The sequence below is a fragment of the Parasteatoda tepidariorum genome, chromosome 4 (genome assembly GCF_043381705.1).
Source record: "Parasteatoda tepidariorum isolate YZ-2023 chromosome 4, CAS_Ptep_4.0, whole genome shotgun sequence".
NCBI lineage: Eukaryota > Metazoa > Arthropoda > Arachnida > Araneae > Theridiidae > Parasteatoda > Parasteatoda tepidariorum.
Window position 1 is genome coordinate 81,462,918 of NC_092207.1, and position 20,750 is coordinate 81,483,667.

General features: G+C 27.7%; 1 protein-coding gene across 1 annotated transcript in view; it reads right to left on the minus strand.

The window, feature by feature from the left end:
- The window catches only part of LOC107444927 (glycogen debranching enzyme), a 44,019-nt gene that overhangs the window by 19,434 nt on the left and 3,835 nt on the right, over nucleotides 1-20,750 (minus strand). The window contains exons 3-13 of the mRNA XM_016059198.3: nucleotides 19,977-20,199; nucleotides 16,677-17,016; nucleotides 14,068-14,286; nucleotides 13,880-13,988; nucleotides 11,714-11,834; nucleotides 8,650-8,853; nucleotides 5,758-6,082; nucleotides 4,322-4,445; nucleotides 3,563-3,726; nucleotides 1,835-1,936; nucleotides 738-890 (exon numbers count right to left, since the gene is read on the minus strand). Of these exons, the coding sequence (XP_015914684.1) occupies nucleotides 738-890; nucleotides 1,835-1,936; nucleotides 3,563-3,726; nucleotides 4,322-4,445; nucleotides 5,758-6,082; nucleotides 8,650-8,853; nucleotides 11,714-11,834; nucleotides 13,880-13,988; nucleotides 14,068-14,286; nucleotides 16,677-17,016; nucleotides 19,977-20,199 (2,084 nt within the window). The remainder of the gene's footprint in view (nucleotides 1-737; nucleotides 891-1,834; nucleotides 1,937-3,562; nucleotides 3,727-4,321; nucleotides 4,446-5,757; nucleotides 6,083-8,649; nucleotides 8,854-11,713; nucleotides 11,835-13,879; nucleotides 13,989-14,067; nucleotides 14,287-16,676; nucleotides 17,017-19,976; nucleotides 20,200-20,750) is intronic.

Here is a 20,750-nt window from a genome sequence, read left to right on the forward strand (position 1 = left end):
TTGGAATTATATTTTTGTAGTGGTAGATACACTACAATACTCCCCCACAAGAATTATAGCTGTGATAGAATTCGATGAACAGATACCTCTAGTTGATTCATTGCTGTTTTGTGAGAAGATGGGAGAGCTGTATTAAGTTCAAAGTCGTGGTTGCTCCTGTGTTGCCATTAGCAGTCGAGTGAATACGTTGTACGTTATGTGTGATCGAAACTGAGTAGCAACAGCACGAGGAGGTGGAAAATGTCGCAGTCACAAGTAGCAAGTCAACTGTTCAATGTGGATCATTCATTGAAGTAGGGGTGTTCAGATCAAAGTGGGCATTACTGTCAAGGTAGGCGTGTTCATATTGAAGTGAGTGTTTCTGAAAAGATAGGCGTGTCACAGCACGTCCGGGTCACCAATGTGAGGAGAGCTGTTATCGACCATGTCAACCTTCATCTATGAAAAGGTACCCCAACATAAAATCGACTTAACAAGTCTTATATACTAGTGAATTGGAATTTAGATACACTACATATTCTTATAATTTAATATTTTGAAGTCACAAAGGTGTTAGGTACTAAGCCAAGATTATAATATACGCCTAACAATAGACAGTCAAGTTTGATTTTATATCCGAACAGTTATAATAGTTTTAGTGGCAGTCATTTGAAAGTTAATGTTCTTGGGGGAAAAAAACAGAACACAAATGAGTTCTGGTGAATATATTTATATTAGAAAGAAATTAAAGTTAATACCTGTGAAAATCCAGAAGATCCCAGTTCTGAATGTAACTTGTTAAGAGCTCTTTTACCAGCAAGGATACCACTTTTGGCATTAATAAAGCCTCGTTTAGGTTCAGGATCATCAGTCCAAGAAGTGAACAGTCTGGTCTCTGAAACTACATGTATCTAATATAAAAAAGAGAAAAGAAATTCTAGCTACAAGAATATATCAGGAAAAAAAAACAATTTTGCAAAAAAAGTATTTGGTATCATACTTCTAAAAATATTTCTTTCAATTCCTAAAGATCAATATTAAAAAAATAATTTTTTTTTTTTTTAAATGATGCTCTTCATTTTCCAGACATTTAGTTAAAGCTATAAGCCATATTAATTAAAACCATAATGTGATAATTATTTTTAAGTTTTAAGTTTTTTTTATTTTCATTTATTTATTTATTTGTACAATATTAAACTATAATTTCTACGAGCTATATGTATACATGTTTAATTTTACATTTAAATCAGCTTGATTTATACATTCAGTACTTTCAGAGGAATACAATTGTGTATTTATTTCAAACCATTATGGTAATTTAAACAGGAACCAGCTTACTAATTTTGACAGCCCTATCAGGAAATAAATATATAAAAAATAAAGTGCATTGACATAAAATGCAATGTTTTTTCATACATAGTGATTTAAAGTGTTATTTTAAAAGAAAATTGAAAAAAATAAGTTTCTACAAGATTTTAAAAATGAAACATAATAGTCTAAATAATATTGCAAATAAATCCTACACTTTAACTTTTGGTGACTTACTGTTAATAAAAAATCAATATTTGCTTTATTGTACACAGTTTACTTAAGATAATACTTAATAACCATGAGCATTCTAAAACAAAAAAAATTTAAAAATCAACTGGAAATGGAACCTAAATGTTAATGCTGTGTTGATATGCCCTTTAATAATATTTCTAATTAAAAAATATATATATCCTTTAACTTTCCAATATTAGTGAAGCTACCTTCTATTTCCTTCCCCAACTGCTTAAACTTCTATTTTCCTGTAAAATTGTTTAAAAGTTATGTTTATTGCCTGCCAATTTTATAAGAACTAAAATATGCTTACATGATGAGGAACTAATTCATCATATCCCCAACTACTTCCAGTGGAACAACAAGCCATAGCCACCATTGAAGCAGTAGGAAAATAATCATAAACTGATCGCGTCTGAAAACAAAATAAATTTTAAATATAGATGCAATATAATTTAATTATAGTTTACAACAAAAAACATTAAATTTATCGTTACATTTTATAAAAACTATAATCATATTTACACAGTGGAATAATAAGATTAAAATATAATCTAAACTATCTTAAACAAGATATTTAATGCAATATTTTTTTTAAAGTTTAAATAATTATTTTTACATCTTTAGAATACCATTGTTTGGAAGAAAAATGGCAGATTTATTAAAAACACAACATTTACAGTAACTAAAACCTAGCAGAGTCAAACGTGCCTATTGTGAACTTCCTTAATCAAAAAATTTCTTAGCTCTCTAAAATTTTGTAAATAAAATCATGGGCAATTTGAATTTTAAATTGAATAATTCAAATTCTATCAAGCCTAAAATTTTATTTCAGTTGACACCAACTTTATAATCATAATTTTTATTAAAAGCCAGGTGTTTCTACAACAGCCTATTGTGAGTCAGGGCGTCACGAAGGTTAGGGCTCCATGATTTCTTAACAAACAGCTATGATGGCGGTCAACACTCCATGCCGAATATCCTTACTTCCCAGACAAGCTAGTACACATCAATCTTGAAGCTTTGTAGGCTTTAAGCCACCACCAGGTATCAAAGCAGAGTTCTTAACAATGATAGTTCAGTGCCTTAGCCACTAAGCCATTGCTGATTTACAATTTATACTAAAAATCTTAATTTATTCATATTTTATTATTAGACAAAGTTTCTCACTAATTTTTGCATTACTTCTGTAGAAAAAATATTAGATTGTTAAAAGAGCAATAAGAAAATACAGGTTTATTCATGCAATGCATACTAGTTACAATTTAAATCTGAACACTTCATTCTTTTTTTATTAACCCAAGCATTGAGCCCTAGGGTAAAATAAAACAGAAATTTTTATGCATCGCACTATTTCCCTAAATCAATTACATGGAGAGTATAGGATTTTTTATTTTTTTTTTTTGCTGCAGGAAAGAATCTGAAACTTCGGACAAAGCCGGCACTAATACTCAGAGAGATAAACAATCAAGTGCTTGCATTTGTGCAAGTTAATACAGAAATTTCTCCTTAAAACACATCTTTCTCATTAAATAACAAAGGGAAAGCAGTTAAATTGACAAGTGAAAAAACAAGAAATGCAAACACTCAGTCGGTTATAATAAAGTAATTTGAAAATCAACCTATGTTTTTAGATTATAATATTTATCAATTCTAATAATATGTTATAAGAGACTATTATCAAAGAGACAATTTTACCAAAATAATATTAAAGACGCATACTGTACATTTAATTAATATCTCTATACACAGCAGTATTCCTTAAAAATCAGCTCAGAAATCAAAAATTGTTTTAAAATCAATATTTAAGAACGTTTAATTTTAAAATATCTATTTTATTATTCAAGTATAAAATACTATATAAGAAAATTTTAGAGGAAGGATTATAACATATTGTTAAATCATAAGTTAAACAATTTAGAAGGGCAATATTTATTTTGCTGAACATGCTCTTTAAAGTAATATGCTTATAAAAAAACCATTCATGTTTCATTAAAAAAAAAGATTGTGCAAAATAGATTTAAATAGTGAAACAATTTACTTGCATGGGACACATATTGTCATGAGTAATGTCCATGAAAACAGCATGAGCAATTGATTTTGTGAGTGGACGAGTAACAGGATGCATGAAAGCTCCGACACTAGACCCACCGTATCTATATACAAGTCTTCCTTGTTCATGGCTGTCAGGAGCCTGCATGGCCTCTAAATTAAACAATAAATAAATGTTTAGTTTCAGTTAGTTTTCTAAATAAATGTTTAGTTTTTTCTTCTTCTTAAGGATGAATTTATTTTTACACTATTTTAATACATTCTAAAAAATAATAGTTTTACTCCTGCTTTTCTGACTATTGGCATTTTCAAAAAAAATCCTGACAAAGCCTCTTTATTAACATACAATAATAGAAATTCAGCAATGAATAAAATGTTTAAAATCGATTTTTTGAGCTTCGCCATTTTAGTACTTTATGTTAATTTTTTAGATTAGAATAAAGCAGAACCTAGAGGGTGTGTTACAAAATGAATAAACCAATAGGTCAAATAGGGTTACTTTCTCTGAAGACAAATCTGCAATAAAAATAGGAGTCCATACTTAAAATTTTAAAGTTCCCCCCTCCCTTTGCCTCCAGAGATGGAGTGGAAGACCAAGTTTAATACCATTAAGAATGCTTTAAAAAAAGTGTATGAGTCTTTTTTCACTTTTTTAATCCAATGTATATAGCATAAGATATTTGACGGTTTCTGAACTTCCTATACTCCCTGCATAAATATATATAAAAATTAGAAATTAATACTTTACCACGAATAAGAGCTGTGATTCCTAGTCGATTGACAAATATGTTGTCAATACCTTCACTTGATGTAAATAATTCAGCAACAACAAATAAATCAGATCTGACTTCTCGTGCTTTATCGATTAAGTACTAGATAAGAAAAATAAAATTTCAAAATCTAAAACGCAAAAGAAGAGCACCAAAAGTGCATTAACTTTTTTAATCATAAGAAAATCATTTATAAAAGATTACACATTGCTTTCAAATTCTCTTTTTTACTAATGTAATTATAAAATTTTCATAATTGTATTAATGCATTTATTAATGTTATACATTAGAATTAATAACATTTGATCTGAATTGGTAACTTATATTTCCTTCTGTTACAAAAGTGCCCTCTTCTGAGGAATGCTCTATGAGCTAATTATCAGATTTCAATTACCAGATTATAGTTTAAATAAATATTCATCATTTTTTTCCAAAATCATTCAGAAAAAGCAAAATATTTGGAAGATCAAACTTAAACAAATGCATTTCAATTATGTAAACAATTGATAAAATTAATTTAGATTTGAATAGCATTAGAAAGTCTAATGGTTCCAACATGCCTTAATTGCAAAATTAAAACCATTTAAAGTTCAACTTACATAAGTTTTAACTTATTTAATTCTTGTAGTATGTTCTCTATAATAAAGCAGAAACAAAATTTTCCTGAAAGAAGAATTTTTTATACATATTTTGCTCACTAGTTTGATATTTACCCCTCAGGATGAGTCAGCAGCTATTCAACTCGTATCACAAACAAGTCGTTTTTCAACATTCAAACTAATATTTAAAAAACTAATCAGTAAAGCTAAATAGAAAGATCTATTTAGTAGCTTTAAGAAGAAAAAAAACTTTGTAAAGAAAGGTTTTTAGTTAACATACTAATCTTTAAAACTCAGTGTTTTAAACAATATTTTTCAAGTTTCTAAATTCTGCTACATTTCGGTAAATTTTTTTGTACCATCAAATTTTTTTCAAAATATGAGAAATTAAAAAATACACAAACAAAATCTTTAAAAAAAACTTACATTTTAAGAGGTACATTTACATTTCAAATGAAAAGGCATGAAAAAAGTTTTGTCTCAGAACACAAATCTAAACTATTCAAAGCGTAGTCAGGCCCTGAATACTACATCAAACTAAATGAAAATATTTATCTTAAATAACTTGAATAAAAAATACTTATAGTACGACTTTCTCAACAGAATGAAACTTAAAATATACATCTGATGAAAAAAAAAATTTACAAATCAATTTTCAGATTCAATTACGTATCTGAAAACGTTGTACAAAATGAAATCTTTAAATAAATTATAAGACTTATAAGTAAAAACTTATACAAAAATAAGCAATAACATGTTTTTACAACATCTACATTATTTCACACAAGGGTAAAAAAAAATGCTTTTGAACTTACCTCAGCAACATGAATGGGAGTACTGTGGCAGTTATCCAAACGCAGGCCATAAAATGCTCGAGACAATTGCTGAACATATTCGGTCATGAATTTCCACAAGAAAGGCGAATCTTCTGGTTTCTTTCCATACCTCAGTTTCACACTGTCTCCCCAGGCTACTAACTCACGCCTTATGTAAACATTGCAGTCCGCTGCTGCAAAATTTTTTAATGGGTCTGCACCCATAACCCATCCATTATGAGCCATAATAAAGCACGCTTGAGGAGAAAACATAAGCTTTTCATCTGATTGGAGATCTATGTCTTTGCCATAATGAAGGAAATATCTAAAAAAAAATAATAACTTTATACTAACAACATTTCAAATTAAAAAAGACAATTTCAATTCTTTTTTTCCCTTCCTTTTCTCTTTCTACAAAATACAGGAAATATTTTTGACAATGAATTCCTAATCACGCTATAAGTTCTGATACAATTTTAAAGGAGTTAAAAGAAAAATTTAGCTATCAAATTTAAAAACAAATTTTTGTAAAAATTTATTTTACCTTTAAATTTAACACATGGCACCCTTTACTCGAAAATAATCACATTTTGAATTCTCACAAATAATCTCTGAGTCTCATACGCGAATCATCAATCAAGTCAACTATCGCTGCTTTCCTTAAAGAATATTAAAGATTTTTTAAATTTAAATGCCCTTTTTTTGCACCCTTCTAACACGAAGACCGACCACAATAGTATAGAATTTGAAATGCAGAAAAATCAATCTTTGTTTCCTAGGAAATCTAGCACATTTTCTTTCAAATACTGCTGGGTCATCTTACTTATGAGCAGAAGTTGAGTCCTGTTGAAAAAATCCAATAGTCTCCATTGAACACACTAAACATCAGAACTATCACTATTGGTTTTCAGATAGCGCATCAATAAACTTTTGCTACAGATTTAGTTTCACTCTAACAAAAGTAAGTCTCTGTTTCACCTTCATAACTAACACATTACCAAAAAATTACGGACGCCAAATGACTAGCTCACTGCAAACATTTTTTTTTTCTATCTTTAACTGCTTGAGCTCACCTTATGTATACACAGTCATTCTGGTGGTTGGTGGTAAAATAAAACAAACCTTATGTATACACTATTATTCTGGCAGTTGAAGTAAAATATAGCACACCTTACGTATACACTATTATCCTGGCGGCCTGGCGGTTGAAGGTAAAATAAAACACACCTCATGTATACACTATTATTCTGGCGGTTGAAGTAAAATAAAACACACCTTATGTATACACTATTATTCTGGCGGTTTAAGTAAAATAAAACACACCTTATGTATACACTATTATTCTGGCGGTTGAAGTAAAATTAAACACACCTTATGTATACACTATTACTATGGCGGTTGAAGGTAAAATAAAACACACCTTATGTATAAACTATTATTCTGGCGGTTGAAGTAAAATAAAAGACACCTTATGGACACACTATTATTCTGGCGGTTGAAGGTAAAATAAAACACACCTTATGTATACACAATTATTCTGACGGTTGAAGGTAAAATAAAACTTGACTAGGAATCAATAAAACTTGAATGACAGAATAATAAAACTTGACTTCAACTTAAAAAATTTTTTCCTCTTAAAACACAATTCAGCTGCAACCATTATGAGCATGACTTCCAATAGTGATATTGATTTAAGGTACATTTGATATACTTGAATTCATCTGGAAAAAAATATCACATTTTTCTTTGGAAAGAATAAGCTTTTACTAATAAATTTTCCTATAAAAAATAAAACTCTTTTTCCGATCCATTTCTCATAATTAAAGCATAATATCGAGTATAAAATATCTAATTATTATATATTACCAATAATAAATTAGTAAATTAGAAACTCAGAAATCCCAATCAGACAACATCGCAACATATATCACCTCGGTGGGGGATAAGTAATGAATGATTTGGTAGCAGTTACTGCCAAGTAAATGTTAGAGCTCTCTTGAAACAAACTATTATTAATATTATAGTAGTAATTAAATATTTACTTATGAAGAGAAGAAATTAATAAGAAATTTGAACTTGAAAAACAAGATAATAAATGTTATCTTGTTAGGCTAAGAAAATCTAATCACACAGATATACAAGTACAGAATGTTTTCCTAATTTTCATCTATGAACCTGGTTGGACACTTCTACTTGCGGTTTTCACCAAGAAAAAAAAACTTAACATTTATTAGTACTTCCAAATACATTATTTTTCTTGATATTCTCTCAGCTGTCAGTACAATTTTTTGGGAAGAAATGTTCTGTATAAATCACTATAATCAACATCCACATTTTCAAGTTTTGAATTCAAATTCGTCTTTCTAAAGCTCTTTTAACTTTATTCATGGAATATTCAATTTTTTAATGACAAAAATATTAGTCTTGTTGATTTATTTTAAAATCTAACTTTTAAAAAAAATGCCTTTTTTACTCTCTTTTTGACACAAACCAAAAATATGTTCTCTTTTCGAACCTAATTTTAAAAGTGTTCGCCATCAAAAATCCCAGATCAGGGCATTACCTATATACGAATTATAACCAATCATTATCATATTATATATATATTTATGTCATTAAATGAGCATTAGCTGTCAAACACTCAGGGTTTGATGCACTAAGTTACAAATATTTATCAATAGTAATTATGCAATTATAAATATTTTTTACTGATATCTAAATTGGGTTTGATTCATTTTCAAATTAAGAATTATCACAAAAGAAATTTAAAAAGAAAGAATGAAATAAAGAAAGAAAAACTTTAAAAAAAAAAAGATGGAAGAAGTTTTGGATAAAATAGTCATTAATGTTATTGAGGGCAGTGAATGAAAGAATTGTTAAAGCAACACTTACGGAGCTGCCAATGGATATTTGGCAGAAACTTCTTTATACTGTGGACCATTAGAGTCTAATCGCTCATAGCGAATTGCAGAAATGACATTTTCAACAGCAACATAAAAGTGACCATCGATTTCAGCTCGTTTGGCATTGTTAAGCTCTTCTAGAGTACATCTCAAGCTATCACAGCATCTTTCTATCTCTTCAGGCTTAGTAATTCTAAATTTGATATTTAATATTTAAAAACAACACAATAACAAAACGGAAACATCTAAACATTTATTTCTTAAATAATAAATTTATTATTTCTGAAATGCATCGTAAAAAAATAATGAGTTTTCTCGATTGTCACAGTTCAAAATTTGGAATTTAAGAATTTCTGGTTAATAGATATATTATAACAATGAAACTTAAAGAAATTCAAGTAAGGACATTTTACGAAGCTTTTGAGAGCAAAATAAAAATTTATAAATTATTGATGCCCTAAATTATTTCCTTTCCACTCATGTTCTTTAAAAGTAATGGCAAAAATCCTCAAAAAATATTATATTCCATACAAAGAACTTAATATAATTATATAACAAGGGTGTAAATAAAGAAATTTGGTCACGGGTCCTAAGGACCAGTAACTAAAAGATACTACTAATCTGTGTACATTTTCACTGGCCTGTTTACAATTCTATTAAATCCTTAAAAAAATTATAAAGTGAATTCAATTGAAACATTACAATAGAGAGAATGTGCAACATTCACAATTATGATGATGTACACTTTTCTATGACAAAAAAGCAGACCAAAGTACAAAGCCAAAAATTAAAACACAATGTATCATATGATTCATTTACTTTGACCACTGATCTGAGGGACCAGTGATAATTATTTTATGGTGAGCCAAACAAATTTTAGCAGTCTGGACAAGCAGACTACCATTAATTTTGAGCCCTGCATATAATATGGTTTAACCCCTTAATGGCTGCATAATTTCGAAAAAAAAAATGATCATAAAAGTGCTTTCCTTTATTATTATTATTCAAGAAAATTAGATTCCTTTTAAATTTTCAGCTTGAAGTAAAAAAATTATTTTTTAGGAAAACGCAATCATTAAGGGATTTAAAAAATATATTTGATCATAGAATGCAAACTATATATATTCACAAAGATAAAAAGCAACTAAAATAAGATTACGAGAAATATATAACAAATATACAAATTTGATGTGCGCTAATATCTAGTTTAAAATAAACTATCTTTAAACACATTAAAAATAGTCTGGTACTACCATCTGGTTCATAGAATAACCATCTCACGTCTGTTTCTGGTTTAAAACACTCCAACTCAAAAATATCACGACATGAGAAACGGGTGTGAAACTCCAGCCCATTATTTTGATGGAAATGGATATAAAGGTATTAAGTTGAGTTTTTAAACTTTTACAGACAAAAAAGCATTAAGTTTTATCATCAGTTTGACCCAAATTAGTTTGTGCATGTTAATTTTATGAAAAATCAAATGCATCTCATTCAAAAGAACTTTGGGCAAAACAAGAGTCCAGTTCCTCTATCCAACAGGAAATCACTTAAACAAAACTTGGAAAACTGGCAATCAAAGAATATTTTCAAAATAATATTCCAGCATGTAAAAACGAGAAAATACAAATTATACTGAAATTTCTGCTATGAATGCGTTTCCTCAGGATGATAATTAAATGCAACATAAACAAGCCTGGGATAACTATTGATAATCAAGGAAGCACTTAACAAAGTCATCATAGCTCATATATAAAATGAAATAAAATATTTTTACTACTTCAGTAATAATTGTCATCATACAGTGCTCGAAATAAACAGTCCAAATTAATTTCAAGCTAACAATTGGATTCTTAAAAATTATTTCCGTGTTTAGAAAGGCCCAACTAAAATTGGCTAATAAAATTGTACAATAATAATTTATGGTATGAAATCAGACACAAATGTACTTTCTCTGTATTTCTGTAATTTTGTATAATGTATTTTTTTCTAAAATATTTAGATTATTATCCACCAAGTTATAAAGGTCAGGAGCAATCTGAAAGATAAACTTAATCTAGTTCAGCTAATGAAATTGTACAATAATAATTTATGGTATGAAATCAGACACAAATGTACTTTCTCTGTATTTCTGTAATTTTGTATAATGTATTTCTTTCTAAAATATTTAGATTATTATCCTCCAAGTTATAAAGGTCAGGAGCAATCTGAAAGATAAACTTAATCTAGTTTAGTTAAAATACCACTCAAAAGTTTGGGTTTCTTAATGTTATTCTTACATTGTTCAGGTTACCACAATTTAAGAGCAGAAATATTTTAATTTGAGTAGTTAGTTTAAGTATTAACTACTCAAATTAAAATATTTCTGCACTCATAAACTTGTAAAATTCTTATAAAACTTCCAACTTTCAAAGTAATTCAACCCGAAAATTACTTTTAATCAATATTATTAGCTTAATTAATAACAAGCAATTATAAGGTGTAACTTTAAGATATAAAAATTCAAAGAAACTCCTTTAATTTTGGTATCTATCAGTACACATAATTAATTTTGTTCAAAATTAAGATCTTGTCGAATAAAATTATTATTATTTTGAGATTATAAATAAGTTTGCAAAGTCTCTTAAGATAAACTCAATCTTTAAAACAAGAAATAATCACTAAAAAGTTGTTTTTTGGTTATATTCAGGCAAACAAATTTTATAAATGAGTACAAACATATTTTGATGAAAGTAATTAGTTTCAGGGATATGGCAAAAGTAAAACTAATAATAAAAAAAGCAAAAATTCAATCAAGCTTATAACTAAACCATTAGAATCATATTTTCCAGATTGAAGCTACCTTCCTATCATAACTTGAAAGGAAAAATTATTCAGCGAGAGAACAAATGTGGGCTTTCATTTTAGAAAAATTTAATTATCTCCTGATTAACTACTTTTGATGGGTTTCTTAAATGAAAAAGTTTGCAAAGATAAAAATCAGACCATTCAATTACAAGGTATAACATTGTCAACTTAGTGTGCTAAAAATTTTAAGCAACTTTGATACTTACTGTGTGGGTGCATAAATATAAGAGGCCAATTTTACATCAACAGTGCTTTTGAATCTTCTATATTCTGGATCCTGAATGATTTTCAATTCTCCTGGGAGAGTTTCTATTTTTCTATTGGAATCTATAAAAATTAAATTCCTTAACATCACTCTTTATTTATAGAACAGTTCTTGTTGATCGAATAAATTGTAAATTAAATAAATATAAGATTCATGAACCAAAAGAAAGTTCTCGATTATTCGGATCGCGACTATCCAGCCTAATAAAAGATGAGGAATATTGNTTTGAATCTTCTATATTCTGGATCCTGAATGATTTTCAATTCTCCTGGGAGAGTTTCTATTTTTCTATTGGAATCTATAAAAATTAAATTCCTTAACATCACTCTTTATTTATAGAACAGTTCTTGTTCATCGAATAAATTGTAAATTAAATAAATATAAGATTCATGAACCAAAAGTAAGTTCTCGATTATTCGGATCCTGACTATCCAGCCTAATAAAAGATGAGGAACATTGGAACTGACTATTAGCAAAACTCATCCTAAGATGAGGAAGAAGAGGAGAAAAATGAGGGACGCTAAAAGCGGTCCCCTACCACAAACCCACTCCTATCAGCATATCGAGAGCTAAACTGTATATTTAAATTCTTCCTAGTCAAAATTTTTCATATTTGCATAGTTTTTTAATAAACAAACATGTGTTTTTAATTATATGGGGGGTAGGAGAAAGAACTACATCCTATTTGGCTTTCTTGTTGTACGCAGATGTGCCAACTTTCCAGACTGGCTATCAATAATCAGAATTACAATAACGCAGAAATGTATAAAATTAGACTACATAAAATATATATAAAGTTCAAATTAACACAATTTTGAAGAGTAAAGGCTACTTAATTCCATATAGGCATATAATAGTAATAAAATTAAGCATGAATTATTATTAAATAGAAAAAGTATACTCTCTACTAAATTACTTGTATAAAATTAAATATTATAAGATACTAAAATTTCATAGTTCAATAAAAAGTGAAAAAATAAAATTGATTATTTGAAATTAACGTTCAAGTTTTTGATTAAATTAAAACTAGTCTTTTTTCTCTCTTTATCCTCCTGCATTTAAACAATTAAAAATTCTTACCCAAAGCATTTCAGATTTGAGTTTATGCTCTTTTGCTTTTCTATAAAGAGAGAAATTAAAGTTTCAGAATAGCTTGTTGGATTGGGGAAATATTAGATTTCCTTGCTTTTTTATCCTCATTTCTATCAAATCGTCTTTGTTTTTTATTTGTTTTTAGAATTGTTTAAGTAGTAGAAAAAATTACAATGAATAACAACTTTCTATTTCTATTGCATGAAATTTTTAACAGGTCATAGCTACTTTCATAACGCTGATTTCAAATCTGCACTGAGTTTTTCTTTCCAAGCAATTATTTATTGACATTTTTGGTTTATTTTTTGTAGAAATGCTCAAGTTTAAAACCTTATATATGACAGAAGGTCGTTTAAATGTTGTAAAACATCTAGGGAAGTTAGGATTATCAACAGGATTAAAATTGTATAGGAACCCATGCACAATAATGTCCTCAGATGCCACAGGGAATGCTTCCTTATTATGAACAGATTTTTCAAATGCTTCTGAACAGGTCATAATAGGGAAGTGCCCCTAGCTATGTGCGACAACATTTCTGAATCAATTTTAATCCTGATGATGTGCCCCAACTGCCCTAGAAGTTTATTGCAACATTTATGTGACTCCCTGTTACTTATAAAAAAAATTTAAACTTGTACATTTTAACAAAAAAAATAGAGTAAAAATGTAATTTTTAAAAAAAATTTTAGCTTTAAGAGCAAAACTAATTTCAGATTTGAAATCCCCATACCCAGATCAGGCAAGATCAAGTATTTGAATAAATGCAACAAAAAATTTATTCCCCGGTATTAATTCTTGCAAATAATAAAATTTCATAACTCTTGGTAGTTAGGGAACAAAAACTTATTTTAAACAAATTAAGGAAATTGTCAAAAACCATAATTTTTATAATTCAACCATAGACCGTATTCGTAATTGTTGTCCCCTCTGTGTACAGCCTACCCATACGACACATCTGATAGAATAGTCGAGAGCCCATTGCATTTGAAAAAAAAGTATACATCACACAGCTAACCTTGTAAGTACTTTCTAAACTCTTTCACGACTTCAGCAACATCCATCATGTAAAACTCGTGCAGTTTCAATTGATGTTTAAAATATCCCTTGAATGCTTCCCTAATGGCCTAAAAGGGAAAAACATTAAATAATCACAGTCATTTATAACTAATATTTAATAATAGCAAAAATGATGAGACTGCTTACATTCAGGTGGGATTCGTCATTAACAGATGGAGGGATGCCACTTCCAGTCCATTTGCCTTCACTAATTTCTATGGAAAAATAATAGATAACTCTGTCTAAAAGATATGCAGGCCTCAAATGTGGAGAGTTTATAAGGTTATATGTTGCTTCAGGGTGTTCTTGCAGCCACTCACTTTCATTAGCAGTGTGATTAAGAACTATATCAGTAATGGCTATAACCTAAAATGATTGAAGGGAAATATAACAACAATAATGGAATTATTGGTGCATTGTCTCTGCCGCAGTGGAACATGCCTTATTCTAAAAAGGCACTGAGAAATAATTCCTTTGAAAAGTGCAATGTGAAACAATTACAAGTATCTTTTTTTATGCTTTTATTCTTATTTCTACAATTACAAATAAGAAAAAAAATTTGCTTGTAATCATTGCATCGAGCTTTAACAATTTCTTTTTTTAAAAATTTATTAAATTGGTATTTAAAAAACTCAATAGCATCCCCTTTTAGAAAAAGAACTAAAAATATTCCCACTGGCAAACAAAGAAACTTTTTGAAAATTGTCCATTTTTCTTCTCAGACTATGACCAAACCAAATCTATTTATAATTAGTGGTATTGGTCTAGTTTAAGGTTCAATCATGACTATTTAATACTAGAAAATGTGACAAGATCAGGTCTGCTCGCAATGTTCTATCAGTTAAGATATCATTTACAAATGATAATTGCAAAGTTTTGTTAAATTATATATAAGCCTTCTAAAATTTTTAAATTTTAATAAATAAAAAAATTACCAGTTATATGTTTAATAAAATAGCATTGAAAAAATTTAGAAGTATTGGAAAATTATTAAAGAAGGGTAATTAAAAGGGGCTAGTAATTTATTATGTTTCTAAATCCATCCTTATGCTACCCCTATAAGGATCTACAACTATTTAAAATGTTCCAAAACAATTTTTTTTTATCATTTTAGCAAATCAAAGAAATAGAGGCAATTTCAATATAGCGTTAAACAAAGTTAAGCTAAATTGAAAAGTTAATACAAATCAAAGGGAAGAGAAATAACAAGAAAATATTTAAGTTGCTTTTGTTTTTAATCCTCTGAGTTAACAAAGGCAAGTCAGATTAGCCTCATTTGGTTCTCAACTATTATGGTTTTGTTCGCTAAACACATTTATTTCTACTTTAAACAATACAAAATATTGCATGCAAAAATGAGAAAATAATTAAATTTGAACCACTTGGCAAAATTGGTTGATGGGATAATAAGTAAGTGCCTTAAAGTTTACTCGATGAGCAAACTGTTAAGCTTTATATATAAATCCTGATTAAAGAGAAAATAATAATAAAGTAAAACAAAAAAATATAAAAATATTCAGAATTGTTTTAAAGATGAGAAAGTTGGAGATTTCGCAAAAAGTCAGAATAATCTCATGCCTGAAACCAAGACTGGAGATTTAGAAATATAACTAACCAGTTGAATTATTATAAACCTTGAAACTCAAGATGTAGTTATTCCTTTACAGATTCATTCGATGAAATGAAAAATCAATTTTAAAGAAAAAATTGCTCTGGTCATTCAGCAAGCTCTATAAAGGACATTTTTTTAATGGAAATTATAACATTTACTTCATCTATCAAGGTAAAAAAAAATTTAAAAGCTCTAGATAGTCATCCATGGGTAGCTCTTTTGAAGCAGTTTCAAATGGACCTGAATTTAATAGATTCCTGAACTATATCCTCAATTATCTGTTACCGGAATTTAAAATCAACTTTTTTCAATTTATCAGATAGCATCACTTAAGAATGTATTCTAACATTTTGGTAAAGCAATGGGCATTTTTTTTTCAAATTGATTAAAAAAATCATCAGGTTCAGTAGAAATATATTAATTTCTCGAACACATAAAATGTACGGAAAAAGACCATTCACAGTTATGACCTATTATCACTTCAAATTAAAAATGCTCCATTTCCATAATAGTAAATTCTGAAGAAAAATAAAAGGATTATCAATTTCTGCACCTATTTCAAAGGGCAATGTTGGAGCTCAGACAAGAGTTTTACTATTAATTTACTTGACTAATTCCAATGAACAATAAGCCAGGAAACAACTTCTCAATAAGTTGCAGGCATTAATGCTTCAAATAGTGTTTTGATTTTATCAGAAAAGTTTAAAACACGTTTAGACATTGGTTAACATTTTTGCAGCTCATCTAAATATTTGATAAATTTTAGATCGTTACCAGCAATTTTATGTACACCAACAAAGAGAAGAAGAGTTAAAATATTTAAAAGCTGAATTTTTGGATATTGTAATAGCCTAGCACAATATTCAAATAAAACTCCATAAAGACGTTATCAACACATATCATTTTCATAAGAATTAGGATCAATAATAAATTCAAAGATTAAAATTTATTTATTTATTTAAGAACATTAATCCATTTTTCAGCAATAGCAAAAATTTAAATATTTCTAAATAACCTTATTATTAAGAAAAATAAACTATAATCAAGCCTTTTTATTGATGACAGTCACTATTTTCACAGCATTAAAATGATTAAAAAATTAAAAATATAATCATGTATAATTTGCAAAGAATTAGAATTTTACCCTCCATTCTTTTCTCATTTTTTCCACAAGTGCAGCAACATCATTAATAGTGCACTTCTTTTTAGGTGAGTCAAAAATAGGATTTAACTTCAGTTGATTTCTTAACGAATAAGAAGAATTAGATGCGCCCAGCTCCTGAATGGGAGTAAAGTGTATCATGTTATAGCCAACTTCTTTGGCCGTCCGAAGACGTCCCTCCCATTCCTCGAAAGAACCGAGACTTTTAGCTAAGTAGGTTACACATAAAATACTATCAAGAGATAGTACTTCATTATCTGGCCCAAACGTTAGAGCAGGATCCACCAAAATATAACCATAGCCACAGGGTTTCAAAATATCCCTGAAATTCATAACAGAATTACATACAATTAGAAAACTGAAGTAAGAACTTACATTTTAAAATGAATTCATATCCATGAGTTCAAAATAATATTACAACTTATTAAAAAGAATAAATCAAATTTTATAGAACAAGATATTCGAAAAATGTGCAATTTGAATACAATTTTTATAAGCAAACAATACATTTTATTATCGAGATACTAGAAGTGATAAATTAAAAATGTCCTTTTAACATATCTTTATAGCACAAGCATCATCAGCACTAAATCATGTTATCAGTAATAGTAAGTTTTGATATGGTTTACTCCAAAAATATTAATAAAAGAAAAACTTAAATTTTATTTAAATTTCTTTTCAAGAAGAAAGAGCACATTTTTTTGAGAAAAACAGATAAAATAATAAATACTAATTTGAAAATTTAGATTTGTTAGTGCAGTACAACATCTGTACTGATTTAAAATCCCATTGACATGGGAAAAAAATTTATGTTTTTTTCTAGAAAAATCTTCGATGCCAGCAACAAACAAAACAGTATATGAAACAGTGAATGCATTTCGTGCTAACATATATTTATTAATTCGTGTTAAATACTAATTAGGTCACAAAATAAATATAAAATTTCTGGAAAAAAAACTGATTCTTGTATTAATTTGCAGCTGCATTCAGGAAAACTTTTGTCTAGGAATATGGAAGGGGGAGTAGAGAACTATTAATGTGATTCTCATTTTCTGCATTTTCATACATCTCTGAAATTAAAAAACTGAAAGATTTGCTTCATGCAATTAAAAAAATTTCAAAAATAATTTCCTGGAGAAAAAGAAAAATTTCTACTCATTATTTTTCACTTTGATAAACAAACAAATTCCACATTTAAAAAAATTTCTTCCGTGCTAAACTTACAAAACTGAAATTATTAAATTTATTTTTCAAATAATTGTTGAAAAATATTAAATTTAAACTAGGTTTTCCTACAAATAAAAAAATCATTACCTTCTAAAAAATATATTTTTCAAGCTATTTAATCAAATTATAAACTAAATAAACGTAGCAAATAATTTTTTTGTACAAATTATCATGTAATAAGAACTGCAGACAAAAATCTTCTGATTCATATCTAAGCAACTAATTTCAGGTATACAAAAACTACTGGCTTATTTAGCAGATGTGGCAAAATGCAATTTCACATTCTAGTTAAAGTAAATGAATTATAACTTTTTGAAAGTTTATTTTACACAACAAAATTAAAACAAAGTTCACTTTTATCTCATAAAAAAGTGGAATATATTGTAATTAATACAGAGCATTTTTAATAAACAAATTGTGTATTAATTAAAAATTTCAAAAAATATAACAGTAAAGATTATTACAGTAATGAATACTACTTTGAAAAAAATAATTGTGAGTGATCAAACAAAAGTATATGTTTCACCTATCAAATTAACTAAAGCATTGTGCAGATAAATTTATTAAACTCCGCAAATGATAAAGAACAATGCTATTTATAATCCAGGAAGCAATGATGTTAAAAATAAACTTAAAGTAGGTTAGATAATAAATCAATTATGCATCATTGGGTGCTTTGAATTACCTTCCATGAAATGTGTAAATCTGGAAGTTGTATTTCTTAATTATATAAAATCTATGATACAACTTATAAAAGTTTCAGCTTTATTCAAGGTATTGCCTAACCTAAGTCAAAACCTTTCTACAACATATTTAATGATGAATGAAACATAAATTTCCGTAAAAGAAAACCCAAAATTTACATTTAGATTCACACATGTGAAACTGAGCTATAAAAGAACATAAATAATAGAACACTTTTGAAAATGAGTTATTTCAGTAGACAAATAATAATATTTAACCAATTATATTTTCTATTGCATATAAAATAGTTGTTTGTAATCTAAAAATGTTAATAAAAATATATTTTTTTTAAATAACTTTTTATATTAATATTGTAAAACAAAAAGTTTTCAAAATATTAGATTTTTCATACACATAACTGTCTTGAGTTCCGAAGTCAAACCAATTTAAAGAAAAGTCTGACCATTTAAGCCATACATATAATCAAAATTTACGAACCTATTTCACACATAAATACATAAAACTGATAAAATTTTGTAAAATCAAAATTCAGTAAAAAGTTTCTTTTTCAGTTTAAAAAAAACGAATATAACCCAAATAATTCTTTATGATTAACTATTATAACCTAATATAATATTTTTTATACTTTAAATAGTAAAATTTTTATATGCAATGTTTTAAATTTTGTATAAAACACTTAATAAAACACATAGAACATCACATTTCTGTATGCATGGTTTCTTTTTAATAAACTGTTCTGCATCATAATAAAGAAATATTTTTCAGAAATTTTTCACACTTGAAAAAATGCGAAAACAAATAACATTAATTTGCTTTTGCATAAAACCTAATTTAGATAAATTGCAAATAGCAATAAGTATTTTTACATATTTCAGAAACAAATATTTTATGCTAAGCTAATAAAAATGAGAAGAAAATAAATGTCATTCAATACTTTTGAAAAATGATTAAATGGTTCATTTTTCTAAGGGCTGTCTCAAAACTCATATTAATGACTCTTTCAAAATTGTTAAAGGTAAAAATCAATTAATTAATTAAAACTACAAACAAGCAGGTTACAAAACTAATATTTATAAGACATAAGAGCTGTCAATCTTTTTAACAACTGTATAAAATTTCACAGAGAATCTCAAAGCAATCAAAATATTTTTCTACAATAAAAAAACTAACAAATAGGTTAATTATTGCTTAATTTATAGAGAATCAAAATATTAACATTCAAGTAAAGTTTATAATTTAAAAACCTTTTTAATTTTTTGTGAGGTGAAGGTATACAATATTATTAGATATATTATTAGTTACAGAAAAAAAACTTATTATTATACACAATTTTAATAAACAGTAACTAACCCGCCTTCCTGTATGAAGAAATAGTGGAAACTTCCGGACATTTCAAATGTAACATTGCAGTACAATGCAGTATCATCCCCTTTGTTTAAACTATCAGATTTCCAAGGTAATTCCCTGTACACAAGCCTTTTAAATCCATCTGTTGGATTTTCAGGATAATTTATAAAGAGTTTTATACTTTGTCCAAATAGAGTAGGCCCTGGTTTAAACTGAACAACTGATCCTGAAAAAAAATTAAAAGCATGAGAAAGCATAGCCAAATAATACAGAATTACTTAGCTTAATACAAAGATTTAAAAAATTTACGTTATATAAATATGTATATATTTAGAGCATGAAAAAACCTATTGTATGTTCATAGAAAATAACTTCTTTTATTTGAGTAGTAAAACTCTATCCACACTCCAGTTTTCCAGGTTATCAATGCTTCAAGTAATATTATCAGGTATATTTATTATATTAGGTATGTTAATGACAGATTATCTAGATTCCTTTAGGTAATATAAATAATAAAACAAGAAACAGATTACAATAATATTTCAAAACCATAAACTATAAATTATATTAGAAATTTATGTGTTGAGAAAATCTAAACAATAACCTTGTTTTATTGATTTAATTATCTTAATGCTGAACATTAATATTGCGGCATGCCTGTGTCACACTTTTCTTAAAAGTGTGAAAAACCACACCCCTTTGGTATTTCATATAATTAGCTGGTCACACTTTTTCCTAAACTGGGACAAACCACATGTCCGTAAAGGATAATGCACA